The sequence below is a fragment of the Phyllopteryx taeniolatus genome, chromosome 6 (genome assembly GCF_024500385.1).
Source record: "Phyllopteryx taeniolatus isolate TA_2022b chromosome 6, UOR_Ptae_1.2, whole genome shotgun sequence".
Lineage (NCBI taxonomy): Eukaryota > Metazoa > Chordata > Actinopteri > Syngnathiformes > Syngnathidae > Phyllopteryx > Phyllopteryx taeniolatus.
The window spans coordinates 994,173-1,020,000 of NC_084507.1; the positions used below are offsets into that span (position 1 = coordinate 994,173).

General features: G+C 47.0%; 1 protein-coding gene across 6 annotated transcripts in view; it reads right to left on the reverse strand.

Annotated features, from left to right (window-relative positions):
• Positions 1 to 768: 768 nt before the first annotated feature.
• The window catches only part of kpna5 (karyopherin alpha 5 (importin alpha 6)), a 47,689-nt gene continuing 22,629 nt past the window's right edge, over positions 769 to 25,828 (reverse strand). For 5 of the 6 annotated variants that reach the window (XM_061775408.1, XM_061775411.1, XM_061775407.1 and 2 more), the window contains exons 10-14: positions 13,626 to 13,704; positions 13,395 to 13,520; positions 13,185 to 13,312; positions 4,327 to 4,505; positions 769 to 2,841 (exon numbers count right to left, since the gene is read on the reverse strand). In XM_061775408.1, the coding sequence (XP_061631392.1) occupies positions 2,654 to 2,841; positions 4,327 to 4,505; positions 13,185 to 13,312; positions 13,395 to 13,520; positions 13,626 to 13,704 (700 nt within the window). In that variant the 3' untranslated portion in view covers positions 769 to 2,653. The remainder of the gene's footprint in view (positions 2,842 to 4,326; positions 4,506 to 13,184; positions 13,313 to 13,394; positions 13,521 to 13,625; positions 13,705 to 25,828) is intronic. The other variant, XM_061775410.1, reaches the window with a different exon arrangement.

Sequence of the window (25,828 nt, forward strand, 5' to 3'; positions counted from 1 at the left end):
GTAATGACATGCAATTTTGTTTTGGTTGCAGTCATTGCACAACATCCTGCATCACAAAAATATTACATTGGAAATGAAAGCAAGGTATTCAGAGCATTATTAAGGCAATTTTGAATGCTTCATTGCCTCATTTGCAAGCTTCTTGCCAGACATCCACAGAGCACTGTTGGTGTGTGAGACTCACCTGTAATGATAAATTAGGACTGCTGACATTGTCTTTTGAGTGCATTTTTTTCTTGGAAGTTTCATACGCTCTTCTTCAGTAACATCATTTGGCCTTTCCCCATTCACTAGGTGTTTTTTTAGTACAGATGTTTGCTAGTTTGTGGGCTTACTTTCTTACAGCTGCATGACATGACCAAGAGGAGCAGCTTGACATGTACAGAAGCACAGGTGAATGCACCTACAGCTCTGGAAAAACATTGAGTTAAATAAAACAGTCCTCCCCGCCCCCTGCAAATAAATGCATTAAATGACAGTATAGCATCTGGAAATTGGGAGTTATGATAAACTAATAATTTTGCAGTGGTTTTTTTTCCAGAGCTGTATTTTCAAATCAAAACTCATCAATAAAAAATCTTTTGTTCAGTTTCTCTGTGCGGCCCAGTACAAAATCTTCCATGGACAGATACCAGTTCACGGCTCTGTGGCTGGGGACCGGTGGCAGTACATTATCGAATGGGTTTAGTTACCTAAAGAGTAAATAACAACACGTAATGTATATATAATAAACATTTGAACTCCTAGTGCAACAAAAAGGAACATGGGTGGAGTCTGTATCCAGCAGCGGGTCAATTTATTAGTGTTTGCCAGACAAAATTACGTGTGTATTCCAGACACAGGCATTGCCAGCACCATAATACAACTTCACATCCAGGCGTCGTGTGACTCAATAGTCCAAAATTAAACCCTCAAAGTCTGGCTACATGATATGTCTCACCTGTACGCAGACTGCTGGATGTCAAACAGGATTTCTACTGAGAGCCACAACACAGCAAATGAATTCTCAAACAAGAACTGTACTAATAAAACAAAGAATTATATACGAGCATACAAACTAGAAACATTAGAAAACTATACACTGTTGAATGTGCTAGATGAAATAAGTTCTGCATTACAAATATTTTCATGTAAATATAGATATCTTGTTGTCCACCAATTAACATTGCAGTAATCAATTGTGCATTTATGTGCAGGAAAAATGGTTAACGTATAGTTTAGGGGGATAGAATCGAGTATAAAAAAAACAACAACAACACTGCGCTTCTATTACACAACTTTAGCCACCAAGTCTCATTATGAAGTGGAAAAAAAATAAGCATACAAGTTCAGAGTAGGTGAACCTCATCCTAATAATGGAGGTGTCAAGAAGCACTCATGACTGTAAACACTATAACTTCATACATTGCATCCCATTGCCATTTAAATAGTTTCTTTACACTCTTGCACATATGTATATGATATACAAAGCCCTCCAAATAAATCAACTTTACTGAATCATTCCATCCACCCATCCATTTTCTGAGCCGCTGATCCACACAAGGGTCGCGGGAGTGCTGGAGCCTATCCCAGATAATAGCGGGCAGCAGGCGGGGTACACCCTGAACTGGTTGCCAGCCAATCGCAGGGCACATACAAACAAACAAGCATTCACACACACGTTCACACCTAAGGGCAATTTAGAGTCTTCAATGAACCTATCATGCATGTCTGTGGGATGTGGGAGGAAACCAGAGTGCCCGGAGAAAACCCACGCAGGCACGGGGAGAACATTCAAACTCCACACAGGCGGGGCCGGGGATTGAACCCCAGTCCTCATAACTGTGAGGTAGACGCTCTAACCAGTCGGTCCACCGTGCCGCCCTGAATCATTCCATACCAATTATTTTGCTAGTTCAGGCTACAATTCTTGAATGAGAGCTTTTCTCATGATGCACGATATCACAGGCAGCAATCCTGCCGTGCTATGAATGGAAAGAAAAAATAATTTTTAAAAGAGGAAACTCAGCCTGAACTGTAAGATGGAATAACATGAGCTACTCAGCTGTCACACAAGAAATAAATAAAGGAACCCAGCAAGAGGAAGGGGGTCTCTGACGACTTACAGTTGTACTGTAATTACATTCAGAACCTGCTTAGTCTTCTGACAGGCACCCCTTGCAAACTTAGATCATAACAGAATAAAATCCTATCTGACTGTTGAGGGATTTTTACCTCCCTTTCCGTATGAGGACTAAAGAGGTAATTTCACATTTCAATAGGGATATGAATGTGAATTATGAGACTGGTTTCCAATTATGACATTAGTAGCATTGACAGGTTTCATAATAGAAAATATCAAAGGAAACCAAATGATAAATAAGATGAATTATACCAAAATAGGATGCTTTGTTTTCCCTAACTGCAGGTACGACCGCCTCTTACAGGCTCACTCATCTCGGGAAGCATCAATGGGCCTCTCACATTTACCTCAATATTCACAAATCTCCAAGTCATTTCAGAGATGTTTGATGTTTTGAAGGCTTAGAGGACGTGGATGGTCTGGGGGGAGCTGGTGGAGCCGGCCCAGGAGAGATTAGGTCAGGACCCAGTTCATCGGATAACAAGATCCTTGACATCAGGAAATTGATAAAGCAGTAAAGGTGAGGTGATGTTAGAGCTGGAAACCCTCCATGGGTCCTTCCTGCTGTTGAAAGATGAACTGCCCCTGACCCTGGTCCACCTGTGGCGCCAGGCTGGCATCTTCCTCATCCACACCGAAGTAGTGCTCAATCAGGTCAAAGGCCTTCTGGTAGATCTCCTGATTCTCGTGACTCTGGAGGAATTCGATTTTGTCCAAGCCTGATGTGCAAGTACACAGAAGAAGGAAGGATGAAATGTGATGGAGCGGGATAACATTTTAAATTCACAATCATAAACTGTTTTAAAGTCAGTAGAAACTATAAATTGTCAGACAGATCACATTGTAAGACCTGAATATACATTGCAACTGGAAAGTATTCACAGCACTTCACTTGCTCCACATTTTCTTACATTACAGCCTTATTCCTAGTTGTAATAAATTATTTCGGGAATCATCTCAGAGAAAATCACTCTCTTTCATACCACTTTTGTCACTAATCTTCCCCAATGCTCAGTCACTCCGAAATAAATGGATGCAGCGAGCCCATGCACGAGTTTCAAGACGAGTTCAGGGACGAATGTCCAAAGCGGAAACTTAGCTTTCGGACTGAGGCACTGATACGCAATTGTCCATTAACGGGTTTGGAGCGCCTTTTTGCCTCGACAGGGTTGCCGGTGTCACTGGCAAGTAGGGATGCGTCGCTACGTCAACAAGTGGTGGTGCAAAAGTGCTAACGTCAAAGAAAGCGTCTGCATAAAGAATTTCAAACTACTAACTGTGTGCACCCTTCATATCTGCCCCAAAATTTTCCTCAATTATTTGTCTTTTACTTACTGTCTTACTGATGTGAAAGCTCGTGTTTTCCATCGTAACCGGAATTTGTACACAAGTCGGAATGCGCCGTAGACTATCACTAACCTATGCAAACACAGTAGTATAGTCAGCACAGTTAATACAATACTTGAAAAACAACTTCTGAGTCATAAATTTAGGACAGTCAAATGAAAACGTACAGTGGTAACTGAGCATGCTGCTGTGCTAACTACTTCATTACACGTCACTTGTAAGTTTAAATCTCGGGACAGTCGTAAACAGAGGACCCCCTTTAGAATAGTTTTAATTCAATTAAATAAAAATAGGTTCTTTTTTTGTATTTACGGTTAACAGTATTTGAAATGTCATGGTGCGCTAAAGTGGTATTTTCTATAAAAATTGTTTTGTCAGAGTAGCTATACAGACTTGCCTACTAGGCTGTAACATAAAAACTTGTCCACTAGATTGAGCAACTACACGAAATCGTTTGTGCTTCTTTCTCGTGTGGGAGAATCCAGAAGGGATCTGGTGTGGTACATTGTCTTCATCTAAAATCATGCAGTGCTCTCACAATTTGTTTCTCATTTTCGCTTGCACTTTGTTATTCTGAGATGTCGTCTTTGTGCAACTAAATGATCAGAAACCAATCTCAGAATGACGCATTGCAAGCACAAAAGTAATTTGATTTGATGGTGTGTTTAATCAAAACAACTGACAGTTACCATCAAAATGATGATGTTTATAATCAAAATGTTTTATGTATTTCTTACTGAAGCTAAACCTAAACTAACCTAATGAAGTGTCCAGTGAGTGTTTTAGGAATTTCTTATTATTGGTATTATCGTCCATGTCCTACTGTGCAAGCTGTGGGCTAAGATGCAGAGCTGTACCGTAAGCCTCCTCGATAAGTGCACAGTAAGGGTTGATGCCTGTTCCATTCTTTTTGGCCTCCTGTTCTCCCAGTCGGAGGATGTTCTCCAGACCATTCAGAGAGACCTGCACGATCTTAGAGTCCATCACGGTGAGAAGGTCACACATGGGCTTGATAGTACTCAGAGAAACCAGGTACCTATTCATAGAAAACCAAAAAAAAACAAAAACAAAAAAAAAAAAAACATCACCCAGTAAGCTGGTTTCATTTAATGACTCTGAAGGTTACATGTAAATACTGAAAAATCTGGGCAGTATTGCAGTCAATGTTTTGCACGGCATTCATTATTAATGTATTCCAAAATATCAGAAATTTATGTTTGGTTTCTCTGTTCTGACAATAGGCTGGAATGCCATTTTTATGATCATGAGAAGCCTGGGCATAATATTCAGCGGGTGTTTTTAAAATTTTGTTTTAGTCATGGAATTATTATTATTTTTTAATCTATTTGAAGTTCCCTAGATGTTTTTATTCCTCCTCCAAACTACAAATTTGAGAATCGAAAAAAATCATATCAGTTCCCATCCCTACTGAACACACCATCCCCATTGTGAAACATGGTGGTGGCAACATCATGCTGCGGGGATGCTCTTCTTCAGCAGGGGAAGGGAAGCTGGTCAGAGTTGATGGGAAGATGGATGGAGCTAAATAAAGGGCAATCCTGGACAAAAACCTGTTGCAGGCCGCAGACAACTTGAGACTGGGAAGGAGATTCATGTTCCAGCAAGACAATGAACCCAAACATAAAGCTAGAGCTACAATGGAATGGTTTAGATCAGTGATTCTCAAAGAGCTCTGGTGGTACGCAAATTCATTAGCTCCAGCTCGTGCATGAGCATTGGTTTCGTCTGTAGTTAGCACGTTGCCATCTGTATGTGAGGTCAATGGCGGATATGGCTTTGCAGGTCCAGCCTATGGTGGAATAGTGGTGGGCAGAAGTCACAAGGTATAGTGGGTGGGGTGCGTGGTTGGTTCAAATTTTCAAGTCTTCGTTTACATTTATCTTCATCCCGTGTTTCCTGGCCCTTTCATACGAGTCTGTGACAACAAAAATATTTCTTCTCCAAGCTGCTCTCTCAGTGGCAAGTTGTTCCCAAGATCTCAGGTCAACACTAACTTGCATCAGGGACCATTTTAGCTTGTCCTTTTAGTGCAGTTTTGGCTTTCCAAGGTCTCTTTCCTGAGTCAAGCTCACCATGTAGCATGATTCGAGGTAATCTGGTTGGGTCCATCCATACGACATGTCCTGTCCAACGAAGGCGGTATTGCAAGATGGTGGCTTCAACGCTAGGCAGCATAGCACACTTAAGGAGTTCAATGTATGAAAGCCAATCCTCCCAGAGTGCGCAGAGTATTTGTCTTAGCTTCCTCTGTTGGAAGCTTTCAAGACGCTTGATATCGCGTCGGTACAAGGTCCCCGTTTTACAGGCGCAGACAAGGGTGGAAAGAAAAACAGCCCGAAAGATCGATAGTGCATGGTTAAGACGCGATGGCCACTTTATACTCCCACGCTCGCATTGCATCATGTGACCGACTCATTGGCCCGCGCGGCCCCACTGCGTCACTTGACGCGCACACGGCAAAAATTGTTGCTGCGCGTAGAATGCCGCGGACATCATCTGTCGTGATTTGTTCGTTTTAGTCACATGCTGTGATGACGTACTCAGCATTCCTCTCGGTTCCACATACCACCTACGCCTTCTTGATCAATTTTGCAGCACAATTAAAGGTATCATCTGGTCATCTCACCATTTGTTCGAGCAGACGCTGTTCCACGGTCGCCATTGTTGTTGCTTTGTTCCTTGTTACAGAAAGGAAAGTAAAAACAGCTACCGGAAATGGCCAAAAAATGCAGAGGAAACTCCACCCTGTCGCGTCTTAGCGAATACCAGCCGTAGCAACACCCCCGACTTGGAGGAAAACTGCAGTACATTTTCAAAACTGCACGTGTGGGTTGCGCTCGAATATAAAGTCAAACTGCGTGCGGGATAGCCACCTGCGCGAGTATAAAAAAGCCTTAAGGCGCTCATAGGCAATGCATACTGCTTTTATGCGCTTTTCAATGTCCTTTGTACACGTCGGTGTTTTTGAGAGAATGCTACCAAGGTAGGAGAAATGTTCATCTTCATCAAGGGTCGTTTCATTGATGCTAACATTGGTCTTTGAGGAGTTTTGTCCAGGTGGTGGTTGGTTGACGACCTTGGTTTTGTCGGTGTTTACTTCCATTCCAAAGTGCTCATTAGAGTCGTTGATTCTCAAAGTTAGACACGTAGCAGGTAGTGCGGGCAAGAGGTTTATTCGCAAAAACGAAACAATGAAGAACTCGGACAAACCATTAGCATGACTTCAGCCTGCAAAGAAAAGTGGGAATAAACAACAACAGCTGTGCTGTGGCTACTGTAGCAGAACCAATGAAGTCCCCTCAGCAGCAACAAACGGCACAAGCCGTCTCTCTTTATTTGTGGCCAAGTGCAGCAATTAATTCATCAAATGGCACCTTGTGACAAAATACACAGCACTTATGGACACATTGGCTGATTTTCTTTACGAAAACATAAATTGCAACAATCAAAGTCCACTATTGAGGTTTTGAGGTTATTGTGGTACAAGTATAGCCAAAACAAAGGATCTTCGTACCATGACAGCACTCTTCGTCGCCAGAACCAGTAAGCCTCACACAATCGGGGAGCAACTGTGTTTACCTTTTTCACCAAAGCGCTCTCCTTTCTTTTCTGACCACCTATATGTGTGAGAAAGGCTTTTCTTCACTTGTCATAAAAAAAGGATAGAAGCAGGCAGGGTGGCTGAGCCTGTGTTTAAAGAGGCAAACACGCCCATTAAGCTCCTTTGAGTTGTCATCAATTTGATGTCGGATGGTTTAATTACACCTGTTCTCTTTAAATGCATTTCCTCCCTTTTGTTTTACGCTTAATGGTATTGTTCTCCCTTTGTGTTTATGTGTGTGTTTCTGTTTCAGAACGAAGACATTGAAGTTTTGGATACAGTGAGAATTTTTACTTGTGGTTATGCATACAACCTGTATAAATGTTTAAAGAAAGAATATCATTATTACATACAGTTGTTCTATATTCTTCGGATAAGTTTGTGATCCACAGAGTGTAATGTTACTGTTCAAACTGCATAATGAAACAATGTCTTGCATTCCTTACAATAATCCTTTAAAGAATAAAACCATTGCCTCGGTTTTTATAAACACTTAGCCTTACTGCACTACTGTATGTTGGCCATGATGATGGTACGTGGCCAAGTATTTCTTTTTAGTGATACTTTGTGAAAAAGGTTTGAGAGCCACTGGAAGGATGGATGGTTTCACAGGTGCTCTCCATCCAATCTGGCTGAGCTTGAGCTATTTTGCAAAGAATGGGCAGAAATGTCAGTGTCTAAATGTGCAAAGCTGGTAGAGACATACCCCAAAAGACTTGCAGCTGTAATTGCAGTGAAAAGTGCATCAAGTATTTGACGCAGGGGGGCTGAATACAAACACACACCACATTTTTCAGAATGTCTTTTTTTTTTTTTATTAATTTTTTTACATGTATCATGCTTGTTCCACTTAACAATTATGTGATACTTTATGTTGGTTGATCACCTAAAATCTAAAATCTTTATTGCCCCTTCAAAACCGACTGATAGTAGGTTTTCAGTTATTCTATGAAAATGCGATGCTATGACTTACTTTTCTCACTTTATTCCTGAAGTGACATTAAATAGACTAGGTTTTCAGTTTTTCTTCCCATGGGCTCACCACCTGTGGGAGGGGCCATAGGGGTCGGGTGCAGTGCGAGCTGGGCGGTGGCCGAAGGCGGGGACCTTGGGTGGGGGGACGGGTCCTGACTGTTGTTTGTGCCTATGCACCAAACAGCAGTTCAGAGTACCCACCCTTTTTGGAGTTCTTGGAGGGGGTGCTGGAGAGCGCTCCCGTTGGGGATGCCATCATTCTGCTGGGGGACTTCAATGCTCACGTGGGCAATGACAGTGAGACCTGGAAGGGCGTGATTGGGAGGAACGGCCCCCCCGATCAGAAGCCGAGCGGTGTTCTGTTATTGGACTTCTGTGCTCATCACAGAATGTCCATAACGAACACCATATTCAAGCATGAGGGTGTCCACACGTGCACTTGGCACCAGGACACCCTAGGTCGCAGTTCGATTATCGACTTTGTGGTCGTGTCATCGGACTTGCGGCCGCATGTCTTGGACACTCGGGTAAAGAGAGGGGCGGAGCTGTCAACTGATCACCACCTGGTGGTGCGTTGGCTCCGATGGTGGGGGAAGATGCCGGTCCGACGTGGCAGGCCCAAACGTATTTTGAGAGTCTGCTGGGAACATCTGGCAGAATCCCCTGTCAGAAGGACTTTCAACTCCCACCTCCGACAGAACTTTGCTCATGTTCCGGGGAGGGCGGGGGACATCGAGTCCGAGTGGACCATGTTCCACGCCTCCATTGCTGAGGCGGCCGACCGGAACTGTGGCCGTAAGGTGGTTGGTGCCTGTCGTGTCGAACGCGTTGGTGGACACCAACGGTGAGGGATGCCGTCAAGCTGAAGAAGGAGTCCTATCGGGCCTTTTTGGCCTGTGGGACTCCTGAGGCAGCTGATGGGTACCGGCTGGCCAAGCGGAATGCCGCTTCGGTGGTCGCTGAAGCAAAAACTCTGGTATGGGAGGAGTTCGGAGAGGCCATGGAGAAAGACTTCCGGACGGCTTCGAGGAAATTCTGGTCCACCATCCGGCGTCTCAGGAGGGGGAAGCAGTGCACCATCAACACTGTGTATAGTGGGGATAGGGCGCTGCTGACCTCGACACGGGATGTTGTGAGCCGGTGAGGAGAATACTTCGAAAACCTCCTCAATTCCACAGACACGCCTTCCCATGAGGGAGCACAGTCTGGGTTCTCTGAGGCGGGCTCTTCTATCTCTGGGGTTGAGGTCACTGAGGTGGTTAAAAAGTTCCTTGGTGGCAAGGCCCCAGGGGTGGATGAGATTCGCCCAGAGTTCCTCAAGGCTCTGGATGTTGTAGGGCTGTCCTGGTTGACACGCCTCGGCAACATCGCATGGACATCGGGGACAGTGCCTCTGGATTGGCAGACTGGGGTGGTGGTCCCCCTTTTTAAGAAGGGAGACCGGAGGTTGTGTTCCAAATACATGGGGAAATCACATTTCTCAGCCTCCCTGGTAAGGTCTATTCAGGGGTGCTGGAGAGGAGTGTCCGTCGGGAAGTTGAATCTCACATTCAGGAGGAGCAGTGTAGTTTTCGTCCTGGCCGTGGAACAGTGGACCAGCTCTACACCCTTGGCAGGGTCCTTGAGGGTGCATGGGAGTTTGCCCAACCAGTCTACATGTGCTTTGTGGACTTGGAGAAGGCGTTCGACCGTGTCCCTGGGGGGGGCCTGTGAGGGGTGCTTCGGGAGTATGGGGTACCGAACCCTCTGATACGGGCTGTTTGGTCCCTGTACGACCGGAGTCAGAGTTTGGTCCGCATATCCGGCAGTAAGTCGGACTCGTTTCTGGTGAGGGTTGGACTCCGCCAAGGCTGCCCTTTGTCACCGATTCTGTTCATAACTTTTATAGACAGAATTTCTAGGCGCAGCCGAGGCGTAGAGGGGGTCCGGTTTGGTGGCCTCAGTATTGCATCTCTGCTTTTTGCAGATGATGTGGTTCTGTTGGCTTCATCAAGCCGTGACCTCCAACTCTCACTGGAGCAGTTCGCAGCAGTGTGTGAAGCGGCTGGGATGAGAATCAGCACCTCCAAATCTGAGACCATGGTCCTCAGTCGGAAAAGGGTGGCGTGCCCTCTCCAGGTCAGGGATGAGATCCTGCCCCAAGTGGAGGAGTTCAAGGTCTTGTTCACAAGTGAGGGAAGAATGGAACGGGAGATCGACAGGCCGATCGGTGCAGCGTCTGCAGTGATGCAGACTTTGTATCAATCCGTTGTGGTAAAGGAGCTAAGCCGAAAGGCGAAGCTCTCGATTTACCAGTCGATCTACGTTCCTACCCTCACCTATGGTCACGAACTGTGGGTCGTGACCGAAAGGCAATTTCAAACCCAAATATAAATAGATTTCAGTTTAAACTTCGCATTTCTTGTATCAAAAACATAAGGCATTAATTTAAAAAAGAGGAACACAAGTTTGTCATCTTGTTCTAAAAATAAAATTGTATCCAGTCGGAACACTAGGGGGGCACTATGTAAAACGATTACGTCAAAAATAGGCGACGAAAAGGACAGGAAAAAGAATGTAGTTTCATGTCGAATATATGCCAGATGTGTGCTGATCGATTGGTAAATAAAGTGAATAAAAAAAGAAACCCAGTAAGACAGATTCTTGAGAACACTACACTGACTAATCCAGACTGTAATGTACAGGAAGCCCAGACAGTGCATGCCCGGCCCGCCGTCTAAGTATTTGCGTGATCGCTCATAGCCAGCTGCTAATGCTAACGAAAACAACCATACGTGACGTCAAGCCGTGCGATTTCCACAATGCAATGTGGCTATATATCTTTTTTGTTGTGGTTGTTGCTGTTGCAACAATTAACGTCCTTATTGTTACGTTAAATGTCGTTGTTGTTTCTGTGTATGTTAACAGTCGTTCTTGGAATGTGTACCTTATTTAGCTGTAACATTTATTGTTGGTTTATGGTGTCCTGTTTTTTTTTGAGGTAGTGCGTGAAAGAATGACCTCTTTGACAATTCCTCTACCTGAGCGTGCCTAACAGGGCTTTAACTGTTAAAAGACAAAAAGTTAACTACACATTAGCAATAATTGTGTGGGACACTTTGACCTTAAAAAAAAAAAAAAAAAAAAAGAAAAAAAAAAAAAAGAAAAAAATAATTATTAAAACCTTCAGTATTACATTGGGTACGGAAAGTATTCAGGCTCCCTTAAATTTTTCACTATTTGTTATATTGCAGCCATTCGCTAAAATCTTTTCAGTTCATTTTCCCCTCATTAAATGCACACACAGCAGCCCATATTGACTTGATTAGGAAAGCCACACACCTGTCGATATGAGACCTTACAGCTCACAGTGCATGTCAGAGCAAATGAGAATCATGAGGTCAAAGGAACTGCCTGAAGAGCTCAGAGACAGAATTGTGGCAAGGCACAGATCTGGCGAAGGTTAAAAAAAGATTTCTGCTGCGCTTAAGGTTCCCAAGAGTACAGTGGCCTCCATAATCCTTAAATGCAAGACGTTTGGGACACCAGAACCCTTCCTAGAGCTGGCCGTCCGGCCAAACTGAAATATCCGGGGAGAAGAGCCTTGGTGAGAGAGGTAAAGAAGAACCCAAAGATCACTGTGGTTGAGCTCCACGGATGCAGTCAGGAGATGGGAGAAAGCTTTAGAAAGTCAACCATCACTGCAGCCCTCCACCAGTCGGGGCTTTAATGCAGAGTGGCCCGACGGAAGCCTCTCCTCAGTGCAAGACACATGAAAGCCCGCATGGAGTTTGCTAAAAAAAAACACGTGAAGGACTCCAAGATGGTGAGAAATAAGATTCTCTGGTCTGATCAGACAAAGATAGAAATTGTTGGCCTTCATTCTAAGTGGTATGTGTGGAGAAAACCAGGCACTGCTCATCACCTGTCCAATACAGTCCCAACAGCGAAGCATGGTGGTGGCAGCATCATGCTGTGGGGGTCTTTTTCAGCTGCAGGGACAGGACGACTGGTTGCAATCCAAGGAAAGATGAATGCGGCCAAGTACAGGAATATCCTGAACGAAAAACTTTTCCAGAGCGCTCAGGACCTCAGACTGCGCCGAAGGTTCACCTTCCAACAAGACGATGACCTTAAAGACAGCTAAAATAATGAAGGAGTGGCTGCAGAACAACTCTGTGACTGTCCTTGAAAGGCCCAGCCAGAGCCCTGACTTAAATCCAATTGAGCATCTCTGGAGAGACCTGAAAATGGCTGCCCACCAACATTCACCATCCAACCTGACAGAACTGGAGCAGCAATGGCAGAGGATCCCCAAATCCAGGTGTGAAAAACTTGTTGAATCATTCCCAAAAATAATTTCTGTCAATATGTGGTGCTGTAGGGCACGGTGGACGACTGGTTAGAGTGCCTGCCTCATAGTTCTGAGGACCAGGGTTCAATCCCCGGCCCCGCCTGTGTGGAGCTTGCATCTTCTCCCAGGGGGGCGGTGGGTTTTCTCCGGGCACTCCGGTTTCCCCACATCCCAAAAACATGCGTGGTAGGTTAATTGACAACTCTAAATTGCCCATAGGTGTGAATGTGAGTGCGAATGGTTGTTTGTTTGTATGTGCCCTGCGATTGGCTGGCAACCAGTTCAGGGTGTACCCCGCCCGATGATAGCTGGGATCGGCTCCAGCACGCACGTGACCCTAGTGAGGAGAAGCGTCTCAGAAAATGGATGGATGGATGGATGTGGTGCTTTGTATACATTAATGAGGGGAAAAAAAGAAAAATGATTTTAGCAAATGGCTGCAATATCACAAAGAGTGAAAAATTTAAGGGAGTCTGAATACTTTCCGTACCCACTGTATGTATGTTTCTCAGTGCTTTGGTCAAAGTAGCAAGTCTTTTCAAGTCAATGGGTTCACGTCCAAGTGAAGTCATGAGTCATTGGTGTTCAAGTCGAGTCGCAAGTCTTTTAATATATTGTCAAGTCGAATCTAAAGTCACCCAATTCATTCACACACCTGTCCAAATCAAATGATGACACAAAACATGGTCAATGCTAAAAAAAAATTTACTCCATTTTTTTTTTTCCCCAAGATGACGAATGTTCCCCACTTGCAGAGCAAATGAAGAAGGCAAAACATGTGGTACCTGATCTGCGCAGGAGTACCACCCGAAGTGGCATTGGTTATTGCCCATGCTGCCTCTTTCCTTGTGCGGAACTCTGCCTTCTGAAGAATCTCAATCAGTACCGGGAAGATGTTGGCATCAATCACATTCTAGTAAGACGAGTGTCATCAACAAAATAAATCAGTCTGCCTTGCGACAGAAAAGAGGTAAACAGTTTTAAGCAGATTTTACTTGAATTTGAGCTCTGTTTCCAGCTGTGATGTTGGACACTGTCCAGCAGGCCTCCTTTTTGATAGACTCCTTGGGACTGCTGAGCAAGTGTAGTAAACAAGGCAGAGCTGCACAATTCAAGATCACCTGTGGTAGCAAACAGATGAGAACAACATTTACACAGCATTCAAGAAGAATAAAAGCAGGACATAAATTCAGTGCATGTGAGCTACGTGATTGGTTGGACTCAACCTGTGTTTGAATGTCATCTCCTGTAACAATGTTGCCCACTGCACGTAGAGCAGGAGAAACCACCTTGTATTCGCTGTGCCTTGTGAGAGAATACAAAAATAAACAAATAAAAAATATCAGCATTTGAACAACTTTCAAGCTGACCACATCTCTGATCTGTCTTGTTCACATGAACTAAAATACACAAACACAGCACAATAATTATACGTTAATTATGCTCTCATTAGCACTGTGATTACCAGACATTACCATTTAGGTAAGTCTCCTGTTTACTGATATGACATGATGGTAGACGTTTTAGAGTAATCTTCATTTATCGCGCGAATAACTTGATACCCTGCAATAGATGAAATCCGCGAAGTATTATTCAGTACTTATTTTAGTATTAATATATATTTTAAATCTTCATTTATATAATACCAAAATATATGCATGTTGGGTGCAGGTAGGATTGTTTTCCTCTTAGGGTCGCTATCCTCACATTCAATAGTAGTTTCGTATCTTTGACTACCTGTGACTGAATGTGTGAGGCGGGGTCTGGCCTGTTGAGTGACGTCGGAGTAGTGATGGGTTCCGAGCCCCAGTATTAAACTGGCCCCAGGGCTAAATTACTAAAGACCCAGACCAAGTATCAATAAGCTCCACAATGTTCCTACAAATTGGAGATTGCAAAATTTCCAGACTTCTCTGTAAAAAATTCTAATCTTCTTTTCCTTTCGGCTTGTCCCGTTAGGGGTCGCCACAGCGTGTCATCCTTTTCCATGAGAGCCTATCTCCTGCATCCTCCTCTCGAACACCAACTGCCATCATGTCTTCCCTCACGACATCCATCAACCTTCTCTTTGGTCTTCCTCTAGCTCTCTTGCCTGGCAGCTCCATCCTCATCATCCTTCTACCAATATACTCACTCTCTCTCCTCTGGACGTGTCCAAACCATTGAAGTCTGCTCTCTCTAACTTTGTCTCCAAAACATCGAACCTTGGCTGTCCCTCTGATGAGCTCATTTCTAATTTTATCCAACCTGGTCACTCCGAGAGCGAACCTCAACATCTTCATTTCCGCCACCTCCAGCTCTGCTTCCTGTTTTCTCTTCAGTGCCACTGTCTCTAATCCGTACATCATGGCTGGCCTCACCACTGTTTTATAAACTTTGCCCTTCATCCTAGCAGAGACTCTTCTGTCACATAGCACACCTGACACCTTCCTCCACCCGTTCCAACCTGCTTGGACCCATTTCTTCACTTCCTGACCACACTCACCATTGCTCTGGACGGTTGACCCCAAGTATTTAAAGTCCTCTACCCTTGCCATCTCTTCTCCCTGTAGCCTCATTCTTCCCCCACCACCCCTCTCATTCATGCACATATATTCTGTTTTACTTCGGCTAATCTTCATTCCTCTTCTTTCCAGTGCATGCCTCCATCTTTCTAACTGTTCCTCCAGCTGCTCCCTGCTTTCACTGCAGATCACAATGTCATCTGCAAACATCATGGTCCACGGGGATTCCAGTCTAACCTCATCTGTCAGCCTATCCATCACCACTGCAAAAAGGAAGGGGCTCAGGGCTGATCCCTGATGCAGTCCCACGTCCACCTTAAATTCTTCTGTCACACCGACAGCACACCTCACCGCTGTTCTGCTGCCCTCGTACATGTCCTGTATTATTCTAACATACTTCTCTGCCACTCCAGACTTCCGCATGCAGTACCACAGTTCCTCTCTGGGTACTCTGTCATAGGCTTTCTCTAGATCTACAAAGACACAATGTAGCTCCTGACCTTCTCTGTACTTTTCCATCAACATCCTCAAGGCAAATAATGCATCTGTGGTACTCTTTCTAGGCATGAAACCATATTGTTGCTCGCAAATACTCACTTCTGTCCTGAGTCTAGCCTCCACTACTCTTTCCCATAACTTCATTGTGTGGCTTTATTCCTCTATAGTTGCCACAGCTTTGCACATCACCTTTGTTCTTAAAAATGGGCACCAGTACACTTTTCCTCCATTCCTCAGGCATCTTCTCACGCACTAGAATTCTATTGAACAAGCTGGTCAAAAACTCCACAGCCACCTCTCCGAGATGCTTCCATACCTCCACAGGAATGTCATCAGGACCAACTGCCTTTCCATTTTTCATTCTCTTTAATGCCTTTCTAACTTCCCCCTTACTAATCATTGCCACTTCCTGGTCCACCACACTTGCCTCTTCTACTCTCCCTTCTCTATCATTTTCCTCATTCATCAACTCCTCAAAGTATTCTTTCCATCTACCTAGCACACTGCTGGCACCAGTCAACATATTTCCATCTCTATCCTTAATCACCCTAACCTACTGCACATCCTTCCCATCTCTATCCCTCTGTCTGGCCAGCCTGTATAGATCCTTTTCTCCTTCTTTAGTGTCCAACCTCCCATAAATGTCATCATATGCCTCTTGTTTTGCCTTTGCCACCTCTACCTTTGCCCTGTGTCGCATCTCAATGTATTCCTTTCGCCTCTCCTCGGTCCTCTCAGTGTCCCACTTCTTCTTAGCTAACCGTTTTCCTTGTATGATTTCCTGTACTGTGAGGTTCCACCACCAAGTCTCCTTCTCTCCTTTCCTGCCAGAAGATACACCAAGTACTCTCCTGCCTGCTTCTCTGATCACCTTGGCTGCAGTGGTCCAGTCTTCTGGAAGCTCTTCCCGTCCACCGAGAGCCTGTATCACCTCTTCCCGAAAAGCTGCACAACACTCGTCCTGTCTCAGCTTCCACCACATGGTTCTCTTCTCTGCCTTTGTCTTCCTAATTTTCCTCCCCACCACCAGAGTCATCTTACACACCACCATCCTATGCTGTCTAGCCACACTCTCCCCTACCACTACCTTACAGTTGGTAACCTCCTTCAGATTACATCGTCTGCACAAGATGTAATCCACCTGTGTGCTTCTACCTCCGCTCTTGTAGGTCACCCTATGTTCGTGCCTCTTCTGGAAAAAAGTGTTCACTACAGCCATTTGCATCCTTGTTGCAAAGTCTACCACCATCTGTCCCTCCAAGTTCCTTTCCTGGATACCGTACTTACCCATCACTTCTTCATCACCCTTATTACAACATGTCCATTACAATCTGCACCAATTACGACTCTCTCTCTGTCTGGGATGCTCAGAACTACATCATCTAGCTCCTTCCAGAATTTCTCTTTCACCTCTAGGTCACATCCTACCTGTGTGGCATAGCCACTAATCACATTACACATAACACCCTCAATTTCAAATTTCAGCCTCATCACTCGATCTGATACTCTTTTCACCTCCAAGACATTCTTAGCCAACTCTTCTTTTAAAATAACCCCGACTCCATTTCTCTTCCCATCTACACCATGGTAAAATAATTTAAACCCTGCCCCTAAACTTCTAGCCTTACTGCCTTTCCACCTGGTCTCCTGGACACACAATATATCAACCTTTCTCCTAATCATCATGTCAACCAACTCCCGAGATTTTCCTGTCATAGTCCCAACATTCAAAGTCCCCACATTCAGTTCTAGGCTCTGTGTTTTCCTCTTCTCTTTCTGCCGAAGAACCCGCTTTCCACCTCTTCTTCTTCTTCTTCTTTGACTTTGACTTCGACCCACAGTAGCTGGATTTCCAACAGCGCCCTGCAGGTTGACGGCGCCGGTGGCGGACGTTGTTAACCCGGGCCACGACCGATCCGGTATGGAATTATTTGGATGAACGCTCATATTTGTTTGGCAAGGTTTTAAGCCGGATGCCCTTCCTGACGCAACCCTCTGCATTTATCCGGGCTTGGGACCGGCCTACAGTTTGCACTGACTTGTGCCCCCCATAGGGCTGCATTTCTGTAAAAAATTCTAATAATTTGTTCAAATTAAATTAAGTTGTTCAAATAATTTAACACGCAACAAGATGCAGAGGGGGGGGGGGGGGGGGGGGGGGTAAACACACATAAGATCTATTAACATTCAGATCATTAACTATTTAGGAGGTTAGGGGACTAACTGACATAAAACAGCATTTTAACAGCTATTTACATCAAGGCATGCTGGGAAATAGTCTGATGCTGCGTGGTGATGCCATTGTTAAAACATGGTGGCATTTGATCAGTCTTTCCCAGCATGCCTAGCATCATTGTAAATAGTAATACAATGCTGTATTATGTCAGTTAAGGCTTCTTTATACTCCCACGCAACCCACGCGCGGTGTTTTGAAAGTGTGCTGCAGTTCTCCTCCAAGTCGGGGGTGTCGCTACGGCTGGTATTGGATAGGACACCACAGGGTGGAGTTTCCTCTACATTTTTTTTGTCACTTCCGGTAGCCGTTTTTACTTTCCTTTAAGTAACAAGGAACAAAGCAACAACAATGGCGACAGAACAAATGGACCTAGATGACCAGATGATACGTTTACTTATGCTGCAAAATCGATCGAGAAGGCGGCGACGTAGATGGTATGTAGAACCAAGGGGCACGCTGGTACGTCATCACAGCATGTGACTAAAACAGACCAATCATGAAAGAAGATCTCCGCGGCGTTCGACGCTATTTTTGTCGGGTGCTCGGCAAGCTACGCAGAGGTGCTACGCCGGGCAATTCGTGGGTCACGTGATGCAATGAAGAGGCCTTTAGTCTCCTGATCTCCTAAATAGTAAATAATGTGAATGTTAGTAGACCATGTGGGTTTATCCCCCCTCTGCATCTTGTTGCGTGTTAAATTATTTGAAGAACTTAATTTAATTTGAACAAATTATTTGAATATTCTCCCTCTCCATTTTGTTGTTGCGTTAACTATTTTTTAAAATTTTATTATTCTGGAACCAGAAATGAATGTATCATTCCAACAGATGACGTCTCTAGTTTTCATTACATCTTGTGAGTCGGCTCATGTGTCAATGGTCACATGGGAGTGGTAAGCCCCCACCTTCAACCCGCAATGTTAAAACTAAACTCGAGAGAACTCAACATAGTTTGTACAACTGTTTAGAATTAATTAGAGGTATAGATTTAAGGTGAATTACTACCATAATTTATAGCATGTGAACATACGAATGTAGAGAAAGTTATGGGTGCGCATTGTATATAGGTAGAAGACCGATTTCTTGTGTCAACTGTGGGGGTGCGCATTATACTGGAGCGTATTAAAATTACAGTATATGTGACGATTGATGTAAGCTATCGGGCTGGAAACACACCCTCCGGTCCCCCTTCTTAAAAAGGGGGACCACCACCCCAGTCTGCCAATCCAGAGGCACTGTCCCCGATGTCCACGCGATGTTGCAGAGGCGTGTCAACCAGGACAGCCCCACAACATCCAGAGCCTTTAGGAACTCCGGGCGAATCTCATCCACCCCCGGGGCCCTGCCACCGAGGAGCTTTTTAACTACCTCGGTGACCTCAAACCCAGAGATAGGAGAGCCCGCCTCAGAGAACCCACACTCTGCTTCCCCATGGGAAGGCGTGTCGGTGGAATTGAGGAGGTCTTCGAAGTATTCTCCCCACCGACTCACAACGTCCCGAGTCGAGGTCAGCAGCGCCCCATCCCCACTATACACAGTGTTGGTGGTGCACTGCTTCCCTCTCCTGAGACGTCGGATGGTGGACCAGAATTTCCTCGAAGCCGTCCGGAAGTCTTTCTCCATGGCCTCACCGAACTCCTCCCATGCCCGGGTTTTTGCTTCAGCGACCACCAGAGCTGCATTCCGCTTGGCCAGCCGGTACCCATCAGCTGCCTCAGGAGTCCCACAGGCCAAAAAGGCCCGATAGGACTCCTTCTTCAGCTTGACGGCATCCCTCACCGTTGGTGTCCACCAACGTGTTCGGGGATTGCCGCCACGACAGGCACCGACCACCTTACGGCCACAGCTCCGGTCGGCCGCCTCAGCAATGGAGGCGCGGAACATGGTCCACTCGGACTCGATGTCCCCCGCCTCCCCCGGAACATGAGCAAAGTTCTGTCGGAGGTGGGAGTTGAAACTCCTTCTGACAGGGGATTCTGCCAGACGTTCCCAGCAGACCCTCACAATACGTTTGGGCCTGCCACGTCGGACCGGCATCTTCCCCCACCATCGGAGCCAACTCACCACCAGGTGGTGATCAGTTGACAGCTCCGCCCCTCTCTTCACCCGAGTGTCCAAGACATGCGGCCGCAAGTCCGATGACACGACCACAAAGTCGATCATCGAACTGCGACCTAGGGTGTCCTGGTGCCAAGTGCACGTGTGGACACCCTTATGCTTGAACATGGTGTTCGTTATGGACAATCCGTGACGAGCACAGAAGTCCAATAACAGAACACCGCTTGGGTTCTGATCGGGGGGGCCGTTCCTCCCAATCGCGCCCTTCCAGGTCTCACTGTCATTGCCCACGTGAGCATTGAAGTCCCCCAACAGAACAATGGAGTCCCCAGCGGGACGCTCTCCAGCACCCCCTCCAAGGACTCCAAAAAGGGTGGGTACTCTGAACTGCTGTTTGGTGCATAGGCACAAACAACAGTCAGGACCCGTCCCCCCACCCGAAGGCGGAGGGAGGCTACCCTCTCGTCCACCGGGGTGAACCCCAACGTACCGGCGCCGAGCCGGGGGGCAATAAGTATACCCACACCTGCTCGGCGCCTCTCACCATGGGCAACTCCAGAGTGGAAGAGAGTCCAACCCCTCTCGAGAGGACTGGTACCAGAGCCCCAGGTGTGTGTGGAGGCGAGTCCGACTATATCGAGTCGGAACTTCTCGACCTCACACACCAGCTCGGGCTCCTTCCCTGCCAGAGAGGTGACATTCCACGTCCCTAGAGCCAGCTTCTGTAGCCGGGGATCGGATCGCCAAGGTCCCCGCCTTCGGCCACCGCCCAGCTCACACTGCACCCGACCCCTATGGCCCCTCCCACAGGTGGTGAGCCCATGGGAAGGGGGACCCACGTTACCCTTTCGGGCTGTGCCCGGCCGGGCCCCATGGGTGCAGGCCCGGCCACCAGGCGCTCGCCTTCGAGCCCCACCACCAGGCCTGGCTCCAGTGGGGGGCCCCGGTGGCCCGCGTCCGGGCAAGGGAAAACGAAGTCCATTGTTTGTCGTCATCATTAGGGGTCTTTGAGCCGTGCTTTGTCTGGTCCCTCACCTAGGACCTGTTTGTCATGGGTGACCCTGCCAGGGGCATAAAGCCCCAGACAACTTAGCTCCTAGGATCACTGGGACACACAAACCCCTCCACCACGACAAGGTGACGGCTCAAGGAGGGGATACATATATATATATATGTATATATATATATATATATATATATATATATATATATATATATATATATATATATGTATATATATATATATATATATATGTGTATATGTATGTATATATAAAACATACACACACATATATATTTATATATACACACACAAACACACACAGCGGCTGAAATAAGTATTACACATCGTTACCATTTTTCTCATTAAGTATATTTCCAAAGGTGCTATTGACGTTAAAATTTCACCAGATGTTGGGAACAACCCAAGTAATCCATACATATGACAGAAGTAGAACATATAAGATCAAAAATTAATCCATCCATCCATCCATCCATTTTCTACCGCTTATCCGAGGTCGGGTCGCGGGGGCATTAACTTTAGCAGGGACGCCCAGACTTCCCTCTCCAGCCACTTCATCCAGCTCTTCCGGGGAGATCCCGAGGGATTCCCAGGCCAGCCGAAGGATGTAGTCTCTCCAGCGTGTCCTGGGTCGTCCCCGGGGTCTCCTCCCGGTGGGACGTGCCCGGAACACCACACAAGGGAGGCGTCTGGGAGGCATCCGAATCAGATGCCCCAACCACCTCAATTGGCTCCTCTCGATGTGCAGGAGCAGCGGCTCTACTCTGAGATCCTCCCGGATGACCGAGCTTCTCACCCTATCTCTAAGGGAGAGCCCGGACACCCTGTGGAGGAAACTCATTTCGGCCACTTGTATCCGGGATCTTGTTCTTTCGGTCACGACCCACAGCTCGTGACCATAGGTGAGGGTAGGAACGTAGATCGACCAGTAAATCGAGAGCTTTGCCTTTCGGCTTAGCTCCTTCTTTACCAAAACGGAACGATACAAAGTCCGCATCACTGCAGACGCTGCACCGATTCCGCCTGTCGATCTCCCGTTCCATTCTTCCCTCACTCGTAAACAAGACACCAAGATACTTGAACTCCTCCACTTGGTACAGGATCTCATCCCCGACCTGGAAAGGGCACGCCACCCATTTCCGACTGAGGACCATGGTCTCAGATTTGGAGGTGCTGATTCTCATCCCAGCTGCTTCACACTCCGCTGTGAACTGCTCCAGTGACAGTTGGAGATCACTGCTTGATCAAGCCAACAGAACCACATCATCTGCAAAAAGCAGAGATGCAATACTGAGGCCACCAAACGGGACCCCCTCTACGCCTCGGCAGCACCTAGAAATTCTGTCCATAAAAGTTATGAACAGAATCGGTGACAAAGGGCAGCCTTGGGGGAGTCCAACCCTCACCGGAAACGAGTCCGACTTACTGCCGGATATGCGGACCGAACTCTGACTCCGGTCGTACAGGGACCGAACAGCCCGTATAAGGGGGTTCAGTACCCCATACTCCCGAAGCACCCCCCACAGGACGCCCCGAGAGACAAGGTTGAACGTCTTCTCCAAGTCCACAAAACACATATAGACTGGTTGGGCGAACTCCCATGCACCCTCGAGGACCCTGCCAAGGGTGTAGAGCTGGTCCACTGTTTCACGGCCAGGACGAAAACCACACTGCTCCTCCTGAATCTGAGATTCAACTTCCCGACGGACCCTCCTCTCCGACACCCCTGAATAGACCTCATCAGGGAGGCTGAGGAGTGTGATCCTCCTGTAGTTGGAACACACCCTACCACCCCAGTCTGCCAATCCAGAGGCACTGTCCCCGATGTCCACTCGATGTTGCAGAGGCGTGTTAACCAGGACAGCCCAACAACATCCAGAGCCTTGAGGAACTCCGGGCGAATCTCATTCACCCCCGGGGCCCTGCCACCGAGGAGCTTTATAACCACCTCAGTGACCTCAACCCCAGAGATAGGAGAGCCAGCCTCAGAGAACCCAGACTCTGCTCCCTCATGGGAAGGCGTGTCGGTGGAATTGAGTCCCGAGTCGAGGTCAGCAGCGCCCCATCCCCACTATACACAGTGTTGATGGTGCACTGCTTCCCCCTCCTGTGACGCCGGATGGTGGACCAGAATTTCCTTGAAGCCATCCGGAAGTCTTTCTCCATGGCCTCACCGAACTCCTCCCAACTCCAAGTTTTTGCTTCAATGACCACCAAAGCTGCATTCCGCTTGGCCAGCCAGTACCCATCAGCTGCCTCAGAAGTCCCACAGCCCAAAAAGGCCCGATGTGACTCCTTCTTCAGCTTGACAGCATCCCTCCAACGGGTTCGGGGATTGCCGCCACGACTGACACAAACCACCTTATGGCCACAGCTCCGGTCGGCTGGCTCAGCAATGGAGGCGCGGAACATGGTTCACTCTGACTCCATGTCCCCCGCCTCCCCCGGAACATGAGAGAAGTTCTGTTGGAGGTGGGAGTTGAAACTCCTTCTGACAGGGGATTCCGCCAGACGTTCCCAGCAGACCCTCACAATACGTTTGGGCTTGCCACGTCGGACCGGCATCTTCCCCAACCATTGGAGCCAATTTACCACCAGGTAGTGATCAGTTGATAGGTCCGCCCCTTTCTTCACCCGAGTGTCCAAGACATGGGGCCGCAAGTCCGATGACACGACCACAGAGTCGATCATCGAACTGCAACCTAGGGTGTCATGGTGCCAAGTGCACGTGTGGACACCCTTATGCTTGAACATGGTGTTCGTTATGGACAATCCGTGATGAGCACAGAAGTCCAATAACAGAACACCGCTCGGATTCTGATCGGGGGGGGGGCGTTCCTCCCAATCACGCCCTTCCAGATCTCACTGTCATTGCCCACGTGAGCATTGAAATCCCCCAGCAGAACGATAGAGTCCCCAGCGGGAGCGCTCTCCAGAATCCCCTCCAAGAACTCCAAAAAGGGTGGGTACTCTGAACTGCTGTTTGGTGCATAGGCACAAACAACAGTCAGGAAGGCGGAAGGAGGCTACCCTCTCGTCCACCGGGGTGAACCCCAACGTACAGGCGCCGAGCCGGGGAGCAATAAGTATACCCACACCTGCTCGGCGCCTCCCACCGTGGGCAACTCCAGAGTGGAAGAGAATCCAACCCCTCTCGAAGGACTGGTTCCAGAGCCCAAGCTGTGCGTGGAGGCGAGTCCGACTATATCTAGTCGTAACTTCTCGACCTCACCCACCAGGTCGGGCTCCTTCCCTGCCAGAGAGGTTACATTCCACGTCCGTAGAGCCAGCTTCTGTAGCTGGGGATCAGATTGCAAAGGTCCCCGCCTTTGGCCACCGCCCAGCTCGCACTGCACCCGACCCCTTTGGCCCCTTCCACAGGTGGTGAGCCCATGGGAAAGGGGACCCACGTTACCCTTTCGGGCTGTGCCCAGCCGGGCCCCATGGGTGCAGGCCCGGCCACCAGGTGCTCGCCTTCGAGCCCCACCTCCAGGCCTGGCTCCAGAGGGGGGCGCAGTTGGAAACCTGTGTCCATTTTTTGTTGTCATCATAAGGGGTTTTTGAGCCGTACTTTGTCTGGTCCCCCACCTCGGACCTGTTTGTCATGGGTGACCTTATCAGGGGCATAAAACCCCAGACAACTTAGCTCCTAGGATCATTGGGACACATAAACCCCTCCACCACGATAAGGTGACGGCTCAAGGAGGGGATCAGAAATGAAGTTGTGTGTCATAATGTGAAATGACAGAGGGAACAATTATTGAACACACCAACATTTATTTAATTATGATTTTCATTGATTTAATAAATGTATCCTTCGGCTGGTCTGGGAACGCCTCGGGGTCCTCCCGGAAGAGCTGGATGAAGTGGCTGGGGAGAGGGAAGTCTGGGCGTTCCTGCTAAAGGTACTGCCCCAGCTACCCGACCCGGATAAGCGGTATAAAATGGATGGATGGATAATAAATATATAATTTATTTTAATTTCATTTCATTTAATCTATTTAATACTTTGTACAAAAGCCTTTGTTTGCAATGACAGTTTCAAGACGCCTCCTGTATGGAGAAACTAGTGCCATGCATTGTGTGGTGTTGGTCCATTCCTCCACACAAGCAGTCTTCAAATCTTGCAGGTTCCGTGGGCTTCTTTTATGGACCTTGAGTTTCAGTTCTTTCCATAGATTTTCGATTGGATTCAAGTCTGGTGATTGGCTGTGCCATTCTATAGCACGTTAATTTTTTTTTCTATCAAACCAATTAAGAGTTTCCTTGGCAATATGTTTTGGATCATTATACTGCTGAAATGTCCACCCTTGTTGCATTTTCATCATCCTCATAGATGGCAGCAGATTGTCAAGAATGTCTCGGTACATTTGCCCATTCATCCTTCCTTCAATAATGTGAAGTTTACCAGTACCATTTTCTGAAGAGCAGCCCCACACCATTATGTTCGCACCTCCGAACTTCACTGTTGGTATGGTGTTTTTAGGGTGATATGCCATTTCTCCTCCAAACATGGTATGCATTATGGCATCCAAACAGTTCAATTTTGCTCTCATCCGACCAAACTATATTCTCCCAGTATTTAACTGGCTTGTCCAAATCTTGTTCAGCAAACTTTAAACAAGCTTTGACATGCTTTTTTCCCCCCGCAGTAATGGGGTATTGTGTGGTGATCCTGCATATAGGCGATGGCGGCGGAGTACATTACTCACTCTTTTCCTCGTGACAAAAGGACCTGTTAATTCCAGGTCTTTCTGAAGCTCTCCACAGGTGGTCCTTGGCTCTTGGACAACTCTTCTAATTATTCTTTGCACTCCTCTGTCAGAATCTTGCGAGGAGCACCTGATCGAGGCAAATTTATGGTGGCCTGATTGGCTTTCTTACGTATTCTGGCCCCAACCGTGCTCACTGGAACGTTCAGAAGCTTAGATATGCGCCTGCAACCAATACCATCGTTATGTTTTGCAACAATTAGTTTGCGATGGTCTTGAGACAACTCTCTCCTCATGAGATGTGTCTTGACCCACACCTTGGCAATGACACCTTTTTCTAGGCCATCAGTGAGGAAAGAACCAGCTGATTTTGCACTGACAAGGGGCTGGATTGCTGATTG